We start from the raw sequence: 20,084 nt of genomic DNA on the forward strand, positions 1-20,084 counted from the left end.
ACCATGCTTCACCATAGAGATGGTACTGGCCCGGTGATGAACGGTGCCCGTTTCCTCCAGACGTGATGCTTGGCATTCAGGCTAAAGAGTTCCATCTTGGTTTCAGCAGACCAGAAAATCTTGTTTCTCATGGTCTGAGAGTCCTTTAGGTGCCTTTTGGCAAACTCCAAGCAGGCTGTCAAGAGCCTTTTACTGAGGAGAGGCTTCCATCTGGCCACTCTACCATAAAGGCCTGCTGGGCCAGGTTTCCCAGAAGCTTCTTTCATTAAGAGGCTCTTGGGCCATTCATTTAGAGCGTTCTGATTGGTCAACTGGTCTGGGCAAGCTCTCTGATTGGTCAACTGAATGGGCTTAAGAGCCTCTTAACGAAAGAAGCTTCTGGGAAACCTGGAGTGAGTCCTGCAGAGATGGTTGTCCTTCTGGAAGGTTCTCCCATCTCCACAGAGGAACGCTGGAGCTCTGTCAGGGTGAAAATTGGGTTCTTGATCACCTCTCTGACCAAGGCCCTTCTCCCCTGATTGCTCAGTTTGGCATTCTGGTGGTTCCAAACTTCTTCCATTTACGAATGATGGAGACCACTATGCTCGTTGGGACCTTCAATGCTGCAGGTTTTTTTGTACCCTTCCCCAGATCTGTGCCTCGGAGGTCTACAGACAACTCCTTTGACTTCATGGCTTGGTTTGGTTTGTACTCTGACGGCACTGTCACCTGTGGAACCTTAGGTGTGCGCCTGTCCAAATCATGTCCAATCAATTGAATTTACCACAGGTGGACTCCAATCAAGTTGTAGAAACATCTCAAGGATGATGAGTAGAAACAGGATGCAGTTTGTGATTAGTTTATCAGTACAGTAGAGTACAGTAGAGGATGGTGGTACTTCTTCCACCAGAGGAACGTCTGGTAGGCGGGGCCCAAGGCAGACAGGCCCAGGGTAGTAAGTATTCATGATGATGTCGACCACATAGTTGAGCATGGCATGGAACGTCCCCTGTCCACCTACACAACAACAACAACCTATTAGCATCTAACCAGCAGGTCACTTCTCTCTCTCCTCCACCTGGAGCCTGAGTGAAATTCTCTCTCTCTCTCTCTCTCTCTCTCTCACTCTCTCTCTCTGTCTCTTTCTCACACACACATACACACAGAAGAGAGAAAGATGAGAAAGGTGAGGGATGGAGATTTCCTGGAGAAGAGTGTGTATCTCTAACAATTAGTGCACAACGGTTATTCAGGTTGACAGATGAGACATTCTTCTCAGCAGCTGATGAACTCCTACGAGCACAGTTGATTCATAAGAAGTCACACAGTGACCTGATCTCCACTCCTAGAGGCTTACTTGACAGTTATCAAGAGTGCGGTTGGCTTAATATGCTGTAGCTACTGTAGGCCTATACAATATTCTGTAGCAGCTTTTTAGATTATCTGATGAAGATGTCCCATCACCAGAGGCCAATCTTGCCACTGTGTTTGCATGCTCTCTCCTGCCAAGTTGTGAGACTCCAGACTCAATAAAATCACAAATGAGGATGAGCTGGATGTGATGAGCTGGGTTATTGTAATGGTCTAGACTAGACTGCACAGTTGGATCATGTGTGGTAGTGTTGGGCTGGAACTAAAACTGTCACACTGCAAACCTCTATCTGTATCTTATTGTATTGCTTGTTTTTATTGTCTGTGTGAGAAGGACTCAATAAAGCATTTCATTTTAAACATACCCACACCTTGTATGACAAACTTGAACTTGAACTAGTTCTCACTGTAGGACCCTTATGACTGTGCTCACATCACCATCTACAGACTACAAGAAGAACTGCACCTGGTTCGAAAGTGAGAATCAGATGCAGTCACAGTTAAATGTAAACCAGGCCAGGTCCAGCCTGGTTTATGTGTGTGGCTGGCTTGTTTCTGTTCAGGACTGGTAGGACGGACGCTAGGCATGCCACTGAAATAGCTGTGAATTGAAATGACTTGAACACTTGACACATCAGTTCCAATGCTTCCAATTCTAATCCAGCACAATAAGAGCGGGATAGCCAGTTAGCTCATGAGCTCACAACAACCAGCAGCAGCTTCCATAACATTAACGGTAGCAGTCAAGCAGTTACACTGATGATAACATAAAGTCATCCCCACTGGGTCTTGAATCCTGGTCTCACTGGTGGGAGTCCAATGCTCTGACCACCACTCTACTTGTGCAGTGGTGATCAGCTTAGTTGGTTTTGGTGTCCTTCTTCCAGTCCCTAGTGTGGGTTGGGGTTGGGACAGGATCTGATCTATAAGGCAAGGGGTAAAGGTTGGAGTGAAAGGATGAACATGTGGAGGTTTGGGGTATAGTCCCATAAAGTCGTCCCCACCGGGTCTTGAACCTCAGTCTCCCGGGTGGGAGTCCAATGCTCTCACCACTACTCTACTTGTGCAGTGGAGATTGGTGGGTTGATTTTGGTGTCCTTCTTTATTTTGGTGTGCTGGGACTACTGCCTCTTGTGGTGCCAACAGAGAAATGCAGGACAACATTGTCCGGAGTAACGGAGGGAAGAAGTGATAACCGGATAAACGCTATACTAGGTGAGCTGGCTTACAGCCACGCCCAAAAGAATCAGAACACTGTCAAATAATGCAGACATTTTTAAAGAATGAATAAAGATGTATTAATGAAATGTCCTTAATACAGGTGGTGGATCCAGCCTCCTCCTCTTCCTTCTCGAGGTCCAGCAGCAGCAGCTTCACGGCAGCTGAATCCTCCCACCAGCGGTGCCCACTCATCATGGTCAGGGACCCCCTGGTCTGAGGCCTCATAGAGGGCTGGAAGCCAGAAGGGGTCGGCCTACAGCGCGGACTCTAGGGAGAACTCAGCCCAGACCTGATGCATGTCAACAGGTGTAGGAGCAGAGCAGTATCTGTTTCTCAGCACGGCTTTGGAACAGCGGGAGATGTAATGGCTGTCCACTCCTTGGAGAGAACTCAGTTGCTCCGATGAGACACCATGTCCAGGGCCTGCAAGAAGCTGCATGTCCTCACTAGCCAGAACTTGTCTGGTATCAATGGCTGCAGGCTAATGAAGGTACTGGCTAACCTGGAGCGGTATGTTGTACAGAACTGGAGCTCCTTGTTAACCTTTAGTTCCTCCATAATGTCCCTATTGGTAGCCAGACTGGGGGGAGCCGGGGTGACATCCAATCCTAACATAACGCAAGCGTATTTGTTAGCGAAAATTGTATCGCTTCCAGCATTCTCAATAGACGTGTCCTAACCAGCTGCGAACAGCGCTAGCGACTTTCACTTGCTTGGAAGATCGCTCGCCTTGGTTCTATTCTTGCGACATTTCGCAGGCATGTCCCGCCCCCCAAACCGTTTTCATTGGTTAAAATCTGTAAAAAAAAAAACACACAAAAAACTGCTTTGTGTCCAGGTGGAGTTCTTGGACCAGGTGATGGAACTCTCCCTGCTCTCTCCTCCTCTCATGTATAGGGTGCACCCACATGCGGTGCCTCTGGTTCTGCCTCAGCAGAAGCAGCGCCGCAACTGCTCTCCTGTGCTGAGCATGGTGCTAGCATTTTGCTTCTGTTAATAAAAGGACACATCAGTGCCAACAGAAGCTAAACAGATTTTCATTCATAATTCATAACTGCAGATGGAATATCTACAAGTTCAACATGATTGTCATTCAAATGTGCAAATTGGTGTCATGAGTGTCTTGGGCATAGCCTAAATGTCTGATGTCTGTAGCCTAAATAGAGACACCTGCCTTTTGGCTCCTAGCAAGAGTAAGGTAAGCTAGAGCCAAGGGCTGTAATTCACAAAGCAGGATTGTCAAATGAGCCAGATAATGTGCAAGCTAGTTTGCTAGTTTGTCAAATTCACTTGAATATTAGGTTCTGGAATGATTCTGTCATAGATAGCTCGGCTACGCTAGCTAAGCTGATACACGTTACGTGAACTAGGTAAGCCTACTGTAGATCTCTATTTTGTATGCAGAGTAACGTTACAGCAATTCAACATATTTTAAAGCCCAACCCGTGGAGAGCGCCATACAGTCCTGCATACTAGTCCAGGACATACACGTCATTAATTATCTAGCTATATAACTTTTCACAAGTTACATACCCTACAGCACATACATGTATACATAAATATGATACTTAGCCTACTCATTTTCCAGATTTTACCACAGATTTATGGGCGGGAGAACTGGGGAGGGGGCACAAAAAATAACAACATTGCGCTCGCGAGCATTATGTTAGGATTGGGTTGTGAGTGATGTCGTGGTAAATTTGCTCGCTCGCGTTATGTTAGGATGAGGTGTGAGGCAGTAATCAGCCCAGGCCTGGGACATGTCAACCAGAACTGGATTCATAGAAATCCTCAATAATGTCCATTTTGGGAGATTAATCTGGTAACCAGATTAGATATTGAATAATTGAAAATGTAATAGCTAACTGCACACTGTCTTGTTTGTCGAACAAAGTAGAAATGACTTCATGACGATTCTTCAGAACACTGTTTCTGAGTCTAACAATGCTATTGACACTGGACTACAACTTTTCAGCCTACAAAGTGATGTCACACCTCAGAGATCCAACTCGTTAGCAACAGGCAAGCCATGGACTGGCACCTCAGTATCTTACTGATCTCCTGCACTTTCATGCCCCAGCTAGAGAGCTGAGATCCTCTAATCAGCTGCTGCTGGCTGTCCCAAAGACTCCCAAAGATTTGTACTGTATTTTATATTGCTTATTGTGTATTGTATATGATGTATTGTAGTGTTTTGTTGCATGCTGTTTGTTATGTTGCTCTGGAGCTGTACAGCACTTTGGTGAACCTCGGTTGTTTTAAATGTTTTATAAATAAAATTTGAGTTGAGTAGCCTAGATGCATTAAATGACAATGCTTGTTACATGCCTCTGTAATATGATCTTTCAAAACGTCTTTAGACACGAAATAGCTTCCTCACTTGCTCCAGCACGCATGCGCACAGCGTGCTGGAGCAACGATTGCGCGCTGTGCGCATGCGTGCTGGAGCAAGTGGGGAAGCTATTTCGTTTCGAAAGACGTTTCTAAAGATCATATTACAGAGGCATGTGAAAAACTACAACAGGCCTACGCTCTATGTAAGCACAACTAGCGATTCATAAAGACAGATTGATGAAAACAACCGTTTCGCGGTAGAAAATAGATTTTTAGAAACTGCATTCTCGGTGCCCTGACCACCGCCATTGCATGGATATACTGGCTCGCGCTGGATTTTAAATTTCTTCTACATGCCTCCGAACTACACCAAAGTGATCTCGGCGAGTCAAACGTCTTATAATATGTGTGCCATTGTTATAATGAAAGTGAGGGCCTATGTATAGTACAACCAGAGTACTATAAATGGGCAGTCTTCTTCCGAGCTACTCTTTGGCAGGGGGCAAGTGACGTGTTGAGCCTCATCTAACAGAAGTGAACATGTGACACCTTGCACCTTGTCTATACAATAGACAACTGACAATGCACCACTGTACACTCGAACCAACACCTGACAACACTTGAGCAATTGAACACCTTGTCTATACTGCCTGTATCATGGACGCAGTCACAGCCATCCATGATCAGATACTGCTGTCTGGGCATGTCCTGTCCAGGTGGGGCTTGCACCTGAAGACCATCTTTGGGGGTGCTGGACATCAGCGTTGCACAGCAGCCGACACCTGACTGGTGTTGCATCACGGTGTTCTCTGGCCTCAACCACACCAGGCATCCCAGCATCAAAGCTGCAACAGAACAGAAGGGAGACAGTGCATTAAAATAGTGCATTAAAATATTGGCCACAAATAATGGTGCGTTCGTTTGTGGTCGGAGGTGGCAAGTCGCAAGTGGCAAAATACCTACCTCCGACCTGTGTGCATTCGAGCTATATACCATTATATCACAGTTACCTAGTTATATCTAGTGCATTCGAGCAACTGGGGGCTGAGAAACATATCCGAATTTGCGACGAGGAAGTGCGAGTTCATGAGGTGTTTTATTTAATAATTCCTAGTAGCAAGTCGCAATTTGCCACCTCCCAGTTATAAACGAACGCACCATAAAATACAACCATAACATGTCCATAAAATGGAATCGCTAATACATGACAATGATAATTACCTGAAGTGCTGGTAACTCTTAATGTTTGGGAGCTTTTTGAAATAGCTACTCAGATGCTGGTGCCAGTTGTAGCTTTCAACAAGCACTGTGCCATCCTCAAGTTCGACAAGCTGTGGGGTGTTGACTTTCTTCACAGGAGCGCTCTCTCACCACCCCAGCAATGTCAGTAAAAGTGTCCACTCTGGTCTTCCTATAGCGCTGCTTGATCAAGCCAAAGCACCAGTCAGGGGCAAACTTGGTGTGGCACAGCACAGGTTGTAGTCCTATTCCCAACTGAAAATATTGATCTAGTGATTAGTCAACCCATTGCTAAATCACAAACTACTAAGCTATCCCATAGGAATGAGCCTATAACCATACCAGCTGGGCAAGCTGACTTTGCTAGCTACCTAACCTAGCCCTAATGATATTGTCCTGCTCGATTGCTGTGCAACATATCAACTGACCAGTTGTTAATGTATTTCACAACACTGGTTATTCTAGCCAACAATGTCAAATATAGAGGGTTTTCACGGCCCGTCATCTCTCGGCCATGTTGGAGGTTGACACTACTAGATAGCTAGCTAGATAGATAGATCAATAGACAGGTAGATACACCTATCTATCTACCTATCTATCTAGTCGTTAGCCTAAACCTGAGCTTACACCTGCTAAACCTAAGCTTAAACCTCCAACATGGCCGGCCGTGAAAACTCTCTATATGTGACGCTTGTTTTGGCTGTCTGGCACAATATGGTTAGCTACATTAGCTAGTCGTGAGCCAGTCCCAGTCAGCTGACGTAGCATAGCTTTAGATGACAACAAGTTTGCTTGCTGTGTGAATAGTTTAGCTACGTACGTTGTGAGGCAAGGGTTGGTGACAAGGACTAGCTAGCTTGTAGCTAACCTTAGCTAAAGCACTTTGAGAGAACGTGCACAGTATCTCCGACTCCCCGGGCCTTGAGTTAGCTAGCTATCATTGGGCTTCATTTCCTCAACTTAGCTTTAGCTTAGCGTGCAGCCAGGTTATGGGTTACTGTTTACTTCAGATATTAATCTACATTTCAACCAGACATTCCAGCGAAACCAGGTAGTCAAAATAACTTACCTGATATAAAATGGGCACCGCAAACATTTCTGATAATGTTCTCAGTCCAGTCCGTACGCTTAATAATGGCTTGTAGCCAAAGGCGAATTAGTCTGTCTTCCTCTGCTACTGTTTCAAGAATGCGCACGCATCAGCCGTGAGGCCAGCAATTTTTCGAAGGGTGGACTTCTGTAAATCAGGGTGGGCCACTATAATTTAACTTATAATATAATATGTGGCTGGTAGCCTATTATACTATAACAATACGCAATACGGCAATCCTCAGTCAAGAACATAGGCCTACCTATGCTCTAGCTCCTCTCCCATGGCCTTCAAACAAAGAGCATTTGTGCGCGCAGGAACTAATTCATATATTATTATTAAAATATGGGCCCTATGTGCCTAGATTTGATGGTAAAGTGCACATAGAATAGCATACAGAAATGAAATATTATTATACAACTACAGTAGCCTAATAACCTACATTTGATTGTTGTTATATACTATGTAAATTAGACATTAGGCCTATAATTGAAGAATAATAGGTAGCCTGCTATTCTAAATCCCAGTTCAGTCCAAAGATTCACAACAAGACTGCTTGCAATAGGAAATAATAATTGTAACCCTATTCTATTCTATTCTCTCTTATTACATGTCGTTATGGGCGTCATGCTTTTCCTTATAATGTTGACAATGCGCTCCTAGATGGAGAAGCACCTCAGGGCGGCCGAACCTCAACGAGATGCACATGAAAACCTGCTGGTTTGAACACACAACCAAGATAGATGTTTTATTTTCATTAAAGCAACAACTCAATAATCAAAAGCCGTAGAAGACTATCGATTTCAAAATCAGCTTTTTGGAATAGCGACCTTTCTGAGCTTTTTCGGAATAAAGACATTTCGGAATAACGACATGTAACTATTATCAGGTGGTGTGGGTATATCTTCCCTTTCCTCTCTGCGTGGTATTTTAAAGTAGTTTGACAACAATGATTAAGATGTTTCGACAACGACATTCTAGCTAGCTAGAAGCTTAGCCAACAGGGCTTAACAGCCTAATGTTACTTCCAACTAGTGAGGACTGACGCAGGCAGCTCACCTTGATGGAGCCTACAGTAGCAGCACCGATCATATTATGAATGATTATTGTTAACATTAAAAATCAAACAAAGCGTGCAGTCTTGTTTCTTTTAATTTTATTAAAATGTATGAATAGGCTACATTTAAACGTATTTTCATGTTGTTTCTACTTCCCTCATTCAAATGTTTGGCTACAGCACTTTTGATTGGGTGGGCCAGCTGTCAATCTGGGCGGCACTGGCGTGACTAGGCTGTAAAAGGGTCTATAATTAACAAATATGACCCACGCTCGTTTATTTATGGCTGATGGCTCTCAATAACTGACATAGAACCACCAGGTAACCGCATTTTTACATAACTTCTATAACATCCAGTGACAAAATATGTTATGGTACCTTGGTATATCCACACCACGGATTGAACTCACGATCTTTGTGGTGATAGGCAGCGCACTATCCACTCGGCCACCGCTGACCTTGGAAATCTGTAGAGTCTTTTTCTTTTGATGTTATGGGACCACTGCCTCTTGTGGTAGCAACATAGAACTGCAGGTTACTAACCTGACGGAAGGACGGAGGGAGGGCTAAAGCGGCATTCCCTCTTCTTGGTGCGTCGGCTTACAGCCACGCACAAAAATAATTATGCAATTGTGCTCCGAGGACTTTGTTAGACACGCCCACCCTGGCTGCCCTTCCCCTTTCCCGAAACAATCGTTCGTGCCACTGCAGCTGAACTGACCAGGAAGAAAGCAAGACATTCTCACAAAAACTAATAATTGGTAGGATTAAAATGTCGCTAAAGCCTATTACCCCGGAAGCAGAGCACTCTGGAATTTTGAAATTCTCATCAGCTGCATTCTACGCAGCAAGTTCGTTTTTTATCACTGTTGTGAACAAAACTATTCTCACGAATTTCAGGTAAAAAAAAAAAAAAGAAGAAAATAAATGATGTCATAATTTCTATAGCCTACTGTCAGTTTGAGTATCGCGACAGAGGCGATCATCTCAGACACACAAGCCTCTGTTCAATGCTTCGGTCACCCGGAGTACTACAGTGACCCTCCTTCTTCTTTTACCTAGATTTCCTTCATATTTGTGTCTAGGAATTGGCCAGGTAAGCACGACAACCTCTCTCACACACACCTGCAGTACACCTGTAGTTGTCATGGAGTTACACCTGGCAGGCAATGGCAGGTTAACAGAAATGTGAAACATGTACAGTAGGCTAATAGCCTTATCATACATGAAAACAACTTTTCAGATGGTCACCACCATAATCATCCTGTATGCTGCCAAAAGGAATCATACAGTTCATTTTCAAGACTTTGACAGAAGCATTCTCCTAAAAGTAAGTAGTAATTCTATAGACAAATAGGCTACTGTATATCAGTCTAGGTCCACAAATCATTTGTTGTGTTTTGTTTATGGTTTTTGAAACATAGGCCTACATTGAAAAATATTCTATATCTAAGCAGCGTTTTATCTTTAAAACCATATTCTGCAGACTGTGCCGAATAATCAATCAATCAATCAATCAAAGCTTTATTTGTTTAGCGCATTTCATACCCAGAGGCAACACAATGCGCTTCACAGAGAACAAGGGAGGTGGGCATACGACCCACCCCTACATATTCCAGAGGGAAGCAAAAAAACAGTAATCACCCGGGGGCCAGATAAGTGAGCTGTAAAAATTCTTCCCTGACCCCTCTCAACAAGGCGATCGAGCAAGCTCCAGGAGTATGTTTGTCTACCGGCTAAGAACATTTATAAAGCAGTACATTACATTAAATTACATTTCAGAGTAAGAGAGGCTAAAAAAGCATCATAGGAGAGACATGGCAAATACTGGTGTGTGTTTGCTTTGGCCCAGGTCTAAAGCCGGAAGTGGGCTGGTCTATGTCTGTGTGTACGTGTGTGTGTGTTAACTAAATGCTACGACATCCACAGCAGACACAGGGGTATCTATCGGACTCAGGGTGGTCTGCTGGTGACAGTGGGGCATCCACTGAACCTGGTTAGAAGATAGGAGGGAGAGAGAGAGGCACTAGGGAGAGGGAAGGCAGAGCAGGGTTAGTAGCAGACAGAGTCATAAAAGCAACACAGATATTAAAACAGGCAACCTGGAGCAAGCTCCTGGAATATATTTGTCTAACGGCTGAGCCATTGAAGCAACACAGCTGTCAGAACAGAACAAGCCTGTTTCAGGGTAACCATCTTCTGTAAACTACTTGATATACATACAGTGCATAGCAGGATATACACCAATGTATACAGAGGATTCACAGGTAGGTTTGAGGCTGCCTTTCTGTGTCTCAAGGTCCTGGCTAATAACTGTGTAACAGCACAAGAATAAATATACCATCTTGTGTTTATCTATAAATGAATTGAGCTTGTTTAAGAATCAAGACTAGTCGATCAACTCAACATGTTTCATTGTATTTTCTTTCAGATTTTCCCTCTTCCTCTGCTATATGTAGGGAACCACATCACAGGGCTGGCCAGTACCAAGAAGCTGAGGTATCTCCTGTTGCAGACGACAGTCTTATTCAGCAGGGAGTCTTACTTAATCACCTCATGCTGAGTCTTTGGCCTGGTTCACTGTACAGGACATGGTGTCCTGTAGACTGCTAGTGAGACATACATTTGGTAAAGTGCTAATACGATCCAAGTCATATCCATATCAGTTCATATCCATTCTGACCTCTTCCAGCTTACCCATGTTCACGGTGTTGAGGAAGTTCACCATACTAATGACCATGATTATGGAGGCCAGCATATTAAGGTCTGTTACCCACTTATGCTGCTGTTAATCTTATCAAAGCTCAAGGGGTCAAACAAAACCTACTGCGGTCCACTTTGTGCTGTTTGACCGTAGCATTTGAATTTTCATTACAGGAAAACCTTTCCGTACGGTCTTGTCTTCAGTGTGGTGGCAATAGTCCTCGGGGCCTTGGTGGCGGCTAGGTAACTCCAGTTATCCAGACTAGCACTTTAGTGTAGAAAAACAAACTTAACACATTATCAAAACCTTGCAGTCCAGTTATAAGACTGTTCTTGATATTGTCCGTCCTCCACAACAACAACAACAGACAAATTGACCAGTAATCAGTTGAAAAAGGATCTGATCATTGTTTGTGGAGCCCTAACCCCTGTTTTCTCTCCTCTAGCTCTGACTTAGCCTTTGACCTGGAAGGCTACACCTTCATCCTCCTCAACGACGCCTTCACCGCTGCCAGTGGTGTGTACACCAAGAAGAAGCTGGGAACTGAGGTACAATTCCTCAACTTTCAGTTGCGGTTTCAGTGCTGTATCGTAGCTCGGGAGGTAGAGTGGCCTCCTGGGGATCGCAAGGTCCCCGGTTTGATCCCAGCTCCCGGCATTGTGTCGAAGTGTCCTTGAGCACTGAACCCCAAAATCGCTCACATGTGGCACAGTGGCGCAGTGCTGTTGCCTCACAGCAAGAAGGTCTCTGGGCCTTTCTCTGTGGAGTTTGTATGTTCTCCCTGTGTTTGTTAACAAATTAATCCAATACGAAAAGAACCCAAAGCCAAAAACATGCAGGAGAACAGATGTCCTTCAGTCCGGTCCCTGACCAGGACCTGGACTGAGCACTTGACCTCATGACACCATGAACAATGGCGGCTGCCCCTGGAGTAGGACAGCGTGTGTGTGTGTTTGTGTGTGTGTGTGTTGTGCCGCCCTCACTCGCATGCGTTTGTGTGTGTGTCACGTGTGGCCAAATAAAGACCCCTCGAAGTCCAGAAATTTAAATTATATAAAAGACACTCTGACCATCTGGGTAAATTAATGATTGATTCAATGAATTACAAATTACAATAGGTCTTCATTACTTTCAAAATATGCATAGAGGGGTGTGCTGTCCAATTTAATCAGCTGGGCACTTCTAGTTTGCATTCAGCACACTATTTAGTAAACTCAAGGAATAGTTAATAAAACTCTATTCATGCCCTGCCCTACTGTAACAGTGACTGGGTGTGGTCTATTCCAGGAGGACTCTGACTAAAGTATGCAACTATCTACCCAAGTGACGTTCGTACGGTCGTTAGAGCTGCCTCCCTTTAAATAAACAGTGCCGGCTACAGAGCGGGATCATGCTGTGCGTTAGTCTCCATAACTTCATGTTCACTTACCAAACTGAGAACACGGCCTGGTAAATCTAATTTGAGATCCCTTTTTCCTTTTTCTACAACAGGGTCTGGGGAAATATGGCGTCCTATTTTACAATGCCTTCATTATTGTCATCCCGACCCTTCTGACAAGTGCCTTCACCGGGGATCTTCACAAGGTAGGCTACTAGACACACATATAGGATCAGCCAGCTCTGCTGTCATCTGTGTTTGTGTGTGTGTGTGTGTGTGTGTGTGTGTGGGTCTCTCTCTCTCTCTCTCTCTCTCTCTCTCTCTCTCTCTCTCTCTCTCTCTCTGTCACTCTGTGTCTTATATTTTATGTTCACAGGCGATCACCTTTGAAGACTGGCTGCAAGCTACTTTCCTCTTGTGCTTCCTGATATCATGTATAATGGGGTATGTGTGATACACAACTGTACTACTACTGTATCAGTTATGACATTTTGTGTGTAACCAGAATCAAAATCAAGAATGATTTCTCCAAGTAGGTTTACACCTACATGGAATTTGCTTTGGTCTGTTGGTACATGACAGTAAAAACAGTGCAAGAACAAGACAGGACAGTGCAAAATACGATAACAAAGTGGCAAATATAATAGCCTACTACAATACAATATATATACAATCTACAAAAATGTACCAAATAGAAAGGGGGTCTGAGGCCTTGTTGATGAGGCCAGCTGCAGTCGGGAAGAAACAGTTTTTGTGGCTTGAGGTTTTGACCCTGATGGACCGCAGCCTCCTCAGAGGGGGGGTGGTTCAAAGAGATTGTGACCAGGGTAGGAGGGGCCAGGGTGGGAGGGGCCAGGGTGGGAGGGGTCTGGTGGGAGGGGCTAGGGTGGGATGGGCCATGTTGGGAGGGGTCGGCCATGATCTGTCCTGCCCGATTCAGGGCCCTGGAGGTGTGCAGGTCCTGGAGGTGTGCAGGTCCTGGAGGTGTTCAGGTCCTGGAGGTGTTCAGGTCCTGGAGGTCCTGGGGGTGTTCAGGTCCTGGAGGTGTGCAGGTCCTGGAGGTGTGCAGGTCCTGGAGGTCCTGGAGGTGTTCAGGTCCTGGAGGTGTGCAGGTCCTGGAGGTGTTCAGGTCCTGGGGGTGTTCAGGTCCTGGAGGTGTTCAGGTCCTGGAGGGAGGACAGGTCTGGAGGGGGGGCAGGTCTGGAGGGGGGGCAGGTCTGGAGGGAGGACAGGTCTGGAGGGGGGGCAGGTCTGGAGGGAGGGCAGGTCTGGAGGGGGGGCAGGTCTGGAGGGAGGGCAGGTCTGGAGGGGGGGGCAGGTCTGGAGGGGGGCAGGTCTGGAGGGAGGGCAGGTCTGGATGGGGCAGGTCTGGAGGGGGGGGCAGGTCTGGAGGGAGGGCAGGTCTGGAGGGGGGCAGGGTCTGGAGGGAGGACAGGTATGGAGGGGGGGCAGGTCTGGAGGGGGGGGCAGGTCTGGAGGGGGGCAGGTCTGGAGGGGGGGCAGGTCTGGAGGGAGGGCAGGGTCTGGAGGGAGGGCAGGTCTGGAGGGGGGGCAGGTCTGGAGGGGGGGCAGGTCTGGAGGGAGGGCAGGTCTGGAGGGGGGCAGGGTCTGGAGGGAGGACAGGTCTGGAGGGAGGGCAGGTCTGGAGGGAGGGCAGGTCTGGAGGGAGGGCAGGTCTGGAGGGGGGGCAGGTTGCAGCCGATCACCCTCTCAGCAGAGCGGCAGTGGCAGCAGCGTACCAGATGGTGATGGAGGAGGTGAGGATAGACTCCATGATGGCGGTGTAGAAGTGCACCATCATTGGCTTCGGCACATTAAACTTCCTCAGCTGCCTCAGGAAGTACATCCTCTGCTGTGCCTTCTTGATGAGGGAGCTGGTGTTCACAGTGGCGTATTTAGGCATGGGCGACATGGGCAGACGCCCCGGCATCTCGCAGGGGGCAGCAAGAGGAGCAGAAAAAACAGAGACAGAAAAACAAACTCCGCGAAAAGTAAACAGCCGGTCAGCCCCCCCCCCCCCCCCCGCTCAACAACTTGCCGACAGTCTATTATTCACAATCGGAAAGCCCGTTCATTTCACAAAACGAAACTGAAAGTGGGGGGTGCCGTAGCGGGGGTTCGCCCAGGGTGGCATATAAGATAGAAACCCTACTGGGTGTTCAGCTTCCACTGGAGGTCCTGGGGGATCATGGTGCCCAGGAAGCAGAAGGACTCCACAGAGTTGACTGGGGAGTCACCCAGGGTGGTGGGAGGCGCGGGGCTGGGTCCTTTCTGAAGTCCACAACCATCTCCCCTGTTTTTAGAGCGTTGGACTCCAGGTTGTTTTGGCCGCACCAGGACATCAGATGGTCAATCTCCCACCTGTACGCGGACCCATCGCCATCAGTGATGAGCCCAATGAGGGTGGGGTCATCAGAAAACCTCAGGAGCTTGACCGACTGGGGACTGGAGGTGCAGCTGTTCGTATACAGGGAGAAGAGTAGGGGGGAAAGGACGCAGCCTTGGGGGGAACCGGTGCTGATGGTGCGGGAGTCAGAGACGTGTTTCCCCAGGGTCATGTGCAGGAGTCAGGCTTGTCCTTCGGTTGAGCCGGGGGTATGGTGTTAAGGCGGAGCGGAAGTCCGCAAGCAGGATCCCCAGGCTCCTGCAGAGTCCAGGTGCTGAAGGATAAAGTGGAGGGCCATGTTTACTGCATCATCCACAGACCTGTAGGCGAACTGCAGGGGGTCCAGGAGTGGGTCCATGATGGTTTTACGGTGGGACAGAACAAGCACTCTTGAGCGTAGCGTAACAGTGATCTAGAGTGCTCTCCCTGGCCGGACGTGTGATCTAATGATGGTGTTTGTGAGAGTTCATGGCTGAGATTCCCTTCAGTAAAATCGCCAAGGACAGTAAGGAAAGAGTCCAGGAACGTCCGCTCCACACACACAGTATCAGGTCGGCGAGTGTGCGCCCGGTGGAATGTAAACACTAGGCCAGACCACACCAGTCGAGCTGGTTTATAATCACTCCTTGGGGTAAATACCACACCCACCCGCGGGAGCTAGCGCTTCGGAGGCGTAGCCGGATGAAGCAGCGTTCATGAGAGCTCTTTCTCTGTCTCAGGTTTGTGCTGATGTATTCCATAGTGCTCTGTAGCCACTACAACTCAGCACTCACTACCACCGTGGTGGGCGCAATTAAGGTGAGAATGTACCATTCGGACTGTTTGTGTGTGTGTGTGTGTGAGAGAGAGAGAGAGAGAGAGAGAGATTCTTGCTCATATATCTACACAGCACAGCGTGGTGATATGAAGTCAGAAATCCTACGCCCTTCTCCCCAGAATGTTGCTGTGGCGTACATCGGCATGTTTGTAGGAGGGGACTACCTGTTCTCATGGACAAACTTCTTAGGCCTGAATATCTGGTAAGAGCCTGCTGGCTTCTATGTTAAAACACACATATGGGCGGGGTGTTTTGGGGGCCTGTCGCATGGGAATATCAGACAATTTAAAATTCCTCCTTCAAAATGATCGGCCTCCCCACCCCCAACCTTTCAGGCCTCAACAGCAAAGCTATTACAAGCAGAGCACGCACCATCGCACATGACCCCCGACCCCCCTCAACCCACCGCTCACGCTGCCTCCATCAGGTCCTAGAGACAGATCCCTGCTCACGCTGCCTCCATCAGGTCCTAGAGACAGATCCCTGCTCACGCTGCCTCCATCAGGTCCTAGAGACAGATCCCTGCTCACGCTGCCTCCATCAGGCCCTAGAGACAGATCCCTGCTCACGCTGCCTCCATCAGGTCCTAGAGACAGATCCCTGCTCACGCTGCCTCCATCAGGTCCTAGAGACAGATCCCTGCTCACGCTGCCTCCATCAGGTCCTAGAGACAGATCCCTGGCCTGGAAACAGGCTCGCTCTGTCCCCTCTGCCACAGCATCACTCAACTAGTGTAGATGATTTGATTTTGGAAATGCTTAACTGTGTCTTTTGCCTCACCCATATCTCCAGGAGAAGGTAAGCTCCAGGGGTTGATCTGGGAACAGTCATTCCATGTTCTCTCTTCCCGTTCAGCATAACAGGCGGACTAGTGTACTCCTACCTGACCTTCCAGAACAGCCGGACCTCTCAATGCAGCGGAGGCGGAGCCAAGGATCAGCTGGAGATCCTCGCCTCGGAGGACTCAACTGTTCGTCTGTCTGTCAAATAAGTGGAATCTGTGGGTGTGTCTGAATCTGTGGGTCCAATCCGTCTCTTATTCTGGGCTTTATGCACAGGTTGTTTTTATGCTGCTTCACATTGGGGCAATTTTGTGTTTCAAAAATAAACTTTGTTAAAGGGATATTTCACTCAAAATGCATATTGTGTGGTTACCGTTCCCTTGTCTGTGGTTGATGTATTTTGAGTGAACTGTGCCTTTCTGTGATTTGGTCAGCTAAGTACAGCATCTCCATGCTACTGTATCGTTTACTTACTGTGACGGTACACCAAGCAGTTTTAGTGAGTTTCTCAGCTATTCTGAAATTGCTTTATATTTTCTTGCTCACAAAGATAACTTGAATGTGATGCAATTAAATGAAAGAGATACACTCATGGTCATGATAAATGATGGTTTTTATTGAAGACCAACAAGTACCAAAGGTTGTGATTTGCTTTCAACTGAACACCTACTGTACAGAGCAAGCGAGAACATTTTCCATAAAGGCCAAATGCGCGCACATGCACACACACACACACACACACATGTTGATCTGATCATCTGAAGGGGGGAGGAATCCAAATTTCATAATTATCATTGACATTAATTCTAAAGCTCTTGTACATGTGCAACCTATTTATTCTAACAAACACATTATGATATATATTATCAGCAAAAACTTTTATTCAACAAATAAACAAAGGGTTAGAAATACATTGAGATATAGACTTCTATGCTATTATAAATCATTTGCCATTTTGATTATCAATTTAATTGTCTTCCAGTTTTGCTGTACACAAATGGACAGTGTTAAGGAACATGGCAATTCTAATTACATAGATTATGGCCAATTAAGTATGAGTGCGTGGCATGATGTACAGTTCTTCACACGTAACCAAAACCTAGGTTCAAAAGCACATTAGACAACCACCATGAAAGCTTCAAAAAATGTTAAAATATGTAGTGTTTCTAAAACGAAAGAGGAAAAAAGCTGTCATTACTTTATCGCTTTAAGCAGAAACAAGTGCCATTTTTCTAGAGCGGTCTGATAGTTCTGTTCCATTGCAAGCTTAATCCATGAATGCAAAAGGTAGATGTGCTGGAGCAAACAGGCCAATGTTTTCAAATGAACTGAAGAACTGGAATGGATTCATGAAAAGGTTGACTCAATGAGGAAATTGCTGGTCGATGCAAATTATCATAAGCTAACGATGAAACTGCAAATAATGACCGAGAAGATGATTAAACATTCTGAATAGTTTGAGGGTCAATCCAACTCACAAAAAAAAATCCACAATGAAATAAATACCTATCATAACTAAAAAACGAAAATGTTCATATGCCACCTAGGGGCTCTGACTGGTATCTTAATTAGTCTGCTGTCTTTTAATATAAAAGATGGCAGCATTTGTGACTTTACATTAGAGCTCCTCGTCTGGGTGTGATAGGTGAAGGTGTCTTTGGCCGAGCCAGTGCTCTAGATTAGGCTTGCAATGACTTCTCCTTCCTTCTGCAATGGCTGCATCTCAATTGTTCGCAAAGACAGGCCTTCCTCATTTACTCTCCTTCATGTGTACAGATCTTGGACAGGTCCAAAGCCTGAGGTCCACGATGAGCACCCCACGATTTCACGCTCACCAGATTTGGGTTTGCAAATCGGTGCATATGACGCCAAGCAGAGAGCAAAGTCCGGGGAGTGCTTTTACACTATTGAGATGTACCCTTGTCCTATGCCTGAACGCACCCTGTATCACTCCGTCCATCTGAGCTGAACCCATACAGTATATACATCCACTATACAAACACACACACACTCCTACAGCGCACACGTACGCACGCACACACACGCACACACACACACACACACACACACCTTAAAAGAACTCGTTACCACCAAAGTGCAAACAAACCAATCCAAAGACATTAACAAGTACACTTTCCCTGTCTTCAAAAGGCAGATGAGCGAAAAGACATTCTTCATACGCTGAAATCTACAATCATAGCAGCCTAACAGGAATACAACTGGATAGTGAATAAGGTGCTTTAACTTGTGTCTGCCCCATGCTGCGCAGACAGCCGGGTAACGCTGCCCTAGAAACAGATTTCATCTGAATGTGTGTCTATGAACAACTACTACCCAGAGTGCACTGCACAGGGAGGCGGGAGGGGGCAGGCTAGGGGAGGTGGATGGACCAGGAAGGGGTGGGGTTTAAGGAGACAGGTTATTGGCCAGCTCGATGAGCGCCAGGGCGCCATGGAGACGCTCCCGTTGCTCTTGGAGACGCCGCCTCGCAGCCCCTCCTCCATTGCCCTTCTCTTCCTCCACTGACTCCTCCTCCTCCCCATTCTCTTCGTCCGATTGGAGGAACTCCATGGGGTCCAGTTGCTCCTGGTCCTGGACTCCGCCCTTGCCCTGGGGTTTCCCCTTGGTGGGAGCAGGGGCGCGCTGCTCACGGGTCTGCCAGTACCTGGGACACCAGGGGGAGGAGCCTGTGAGTCATCTGCAGCGTGAGCGGCACCAAGAGCCCAGATGGTAATAAAAGCCAAAGCACCGAGCACACAACGCATTCAGGGCCTCGCTGTTTTCACCACCTCCTCTTTCTCTTCTACGGCCCTCCCTCCAACTTCCACAGTCACTCACTTTGCCAGCCACTCTGCCACGGCCTTGTTGTCCACGGACTGGGCCTTGCCCAGGCCTTCCTTCGGCTCCTCTCTCTTCAGCCGGGAGTAGGGGTGCTTGGGGCAGTGCCGGTTGGCGTGGGTGAACCGACTGCCGCAGCCTGAGGAGGAGACGGACGTCCACAGCAGAGTGAGCAGCAGTGACCCCCACAGGGGACACACATGCAGGACACAAAGACAGGATGCGCTTCACAGGAAATGATATTGAAATGATCCTGTCTTTTGAACGAGTTATTCTATTGCATATGACGGCTGTTGTCTAAGTGAGTGTTCTGTCTGACTGTGTGTGTGTGTGTGTGTGGGTGTGTGTGTGTGTGTGCGCATGCACTCACCCTTCTCAGAGCAGACGAAGGGCTTCTCTCCAGTGTGCAGACGCTGATGGGTCTTCAGCTGCCCACTCTGGACAAACGCCTTCCCACACTCAGGATAGTCACACAGGTACGGCCTCTCACCTGAGAGAGAGAAAGAGAGAGAGAGAGAGAGGGAGAGAGAGAGAGAGAGAGAGAGAGGGAGGGAAAGAGAGGGAGAGAGAGAGGGAGGGAGAGAGAGGGGAGGGAGAGAGAGGGGAGGGAGGGAGGGAGAGAGAGAGAGAGAGAGAGAGAGGGAGGGAAAGAGAGAGGGAAAGAGAGAGGGAGAGAGAGGGGAGGGAGGGAAAGAGAGAGAGAGAAAGAGGGAGAGAGGGGGAGGGAGAGAAAGGGAGGGACAGAGACAAGAAGAGAAGAGAGAAGAATACTGTTAAATATGCAGTTGCTGCACAAACATGTTCTGTTTCTTACCGACACACGCAACACTACAGTAGAACCCCCGCTGGCTGTGGTGCTCCAGTCGTTTCTCACACTCCTCGTCCCCT

At 47.2% G+C, this 20,084-nt stretch overlaps 2 protein-coding genes across 3 annotated transcripts in view; one reads left to right on the forward strand and one right to left on the reverse strand.

Moving 5' to 3' along the window:
• The first annotated feature begins 8,983 nt into the window (after positions 1–8,983).
• On the forward strand, positions 8,984–16,877 carry slc35d2 (solute carrier family 35 member D2). 2 transcript variants are annotated; one of them, XM_084457042.1, is made up of 12 exons: positions 8,984–9,191; positions 9,354–9,387; positions 9,535–9,621; positions 10,723–10,790; positions 10,984–11,055; positions 11,169–11,237; positions 11,441–11,543; positions 12,487–12,579; positions 12,750–12,817; positions 15,479–15,557; positions 15,696–15,778; positions 16,432–16,877. In XM_084457042.1, exons 1-12 carry the CDS (start codon positions 9,064–9,066, stop codon positions 16,565–16,567), a joined length of 1,020 nt encoding a protein of 339 aa, XP_084313168.1. In that variant the 5' UTR covers positions 8,984–9,063; the 3' UTR covers positions 16,568–16,877. The 2 variants fall into 2 exon arrangements, with proteins under 2 accessions (XP_084313168.1, XP_084313167.1); XM_084457041.1 differs by having other exon boundaries at positions 15,479–15,778.
• A 1,887-nt stretch (positions 16,878–18,764) lies between these two features.
• The window catches only part of znf367 (zinc finger protein 367), a gene marked incomplete at both ends in the record, with an annotated part of 3,021 nt that continues 1,701 nt past the window's right edge, over positions 18,765–20,084 (reverse strand). Inside the window, 3 exons of the mRNA XM_084457023.1 lie at positions 18,765–19,023; positions 19,197–19,335; positions 19,567–19,686. Of these exons, the coding sequence (XP_084313149.1) occupies positions 18,765–19,023; positions 19,197–19,335; positions 19,567–19,686 (518 nt within the window). The remainder of the gene's footprint in view (positions 19,024–19,196; positions 19,336–19,566; positions 19,687–20,084) is intronic.

This window comes from Borostomias antarcticus, assembly GCF_949987555.1.
Source record: "Borostomias antarcticus genome assembly, chromosome: 23".
NCBI lineage: Eukaryota > Metazoa > Chordata > Actinopteri > Stomiiformes > Stomiidae > Borostomias > Borostomias antarcticus.

Bases quoted from the DNA above. Each gene is read 5' to 3' on its own strand.
- slc35d2 (XM_084457041.1), top strand. From the start codon at position 9,064: ATGTCGCTAAAGCCTATTACCCCGGAAGCAGAGCACTCTGGAATTTTG. The intron at 9,192-9,353 runs GTAAAAAAAAAA...TCTTTTACCTAG, and splicing joins ACTATTCTCACGAATTTCAG to ATTTCCTTCATATTTGTGTC. The intron at 12,818-15,478 runs GTATGTGTGATA...TCTCTGTCTCAG, and splicing joins CTGATATCATGTATAATGGG to GTTTGTGCTGATGTATTCCA.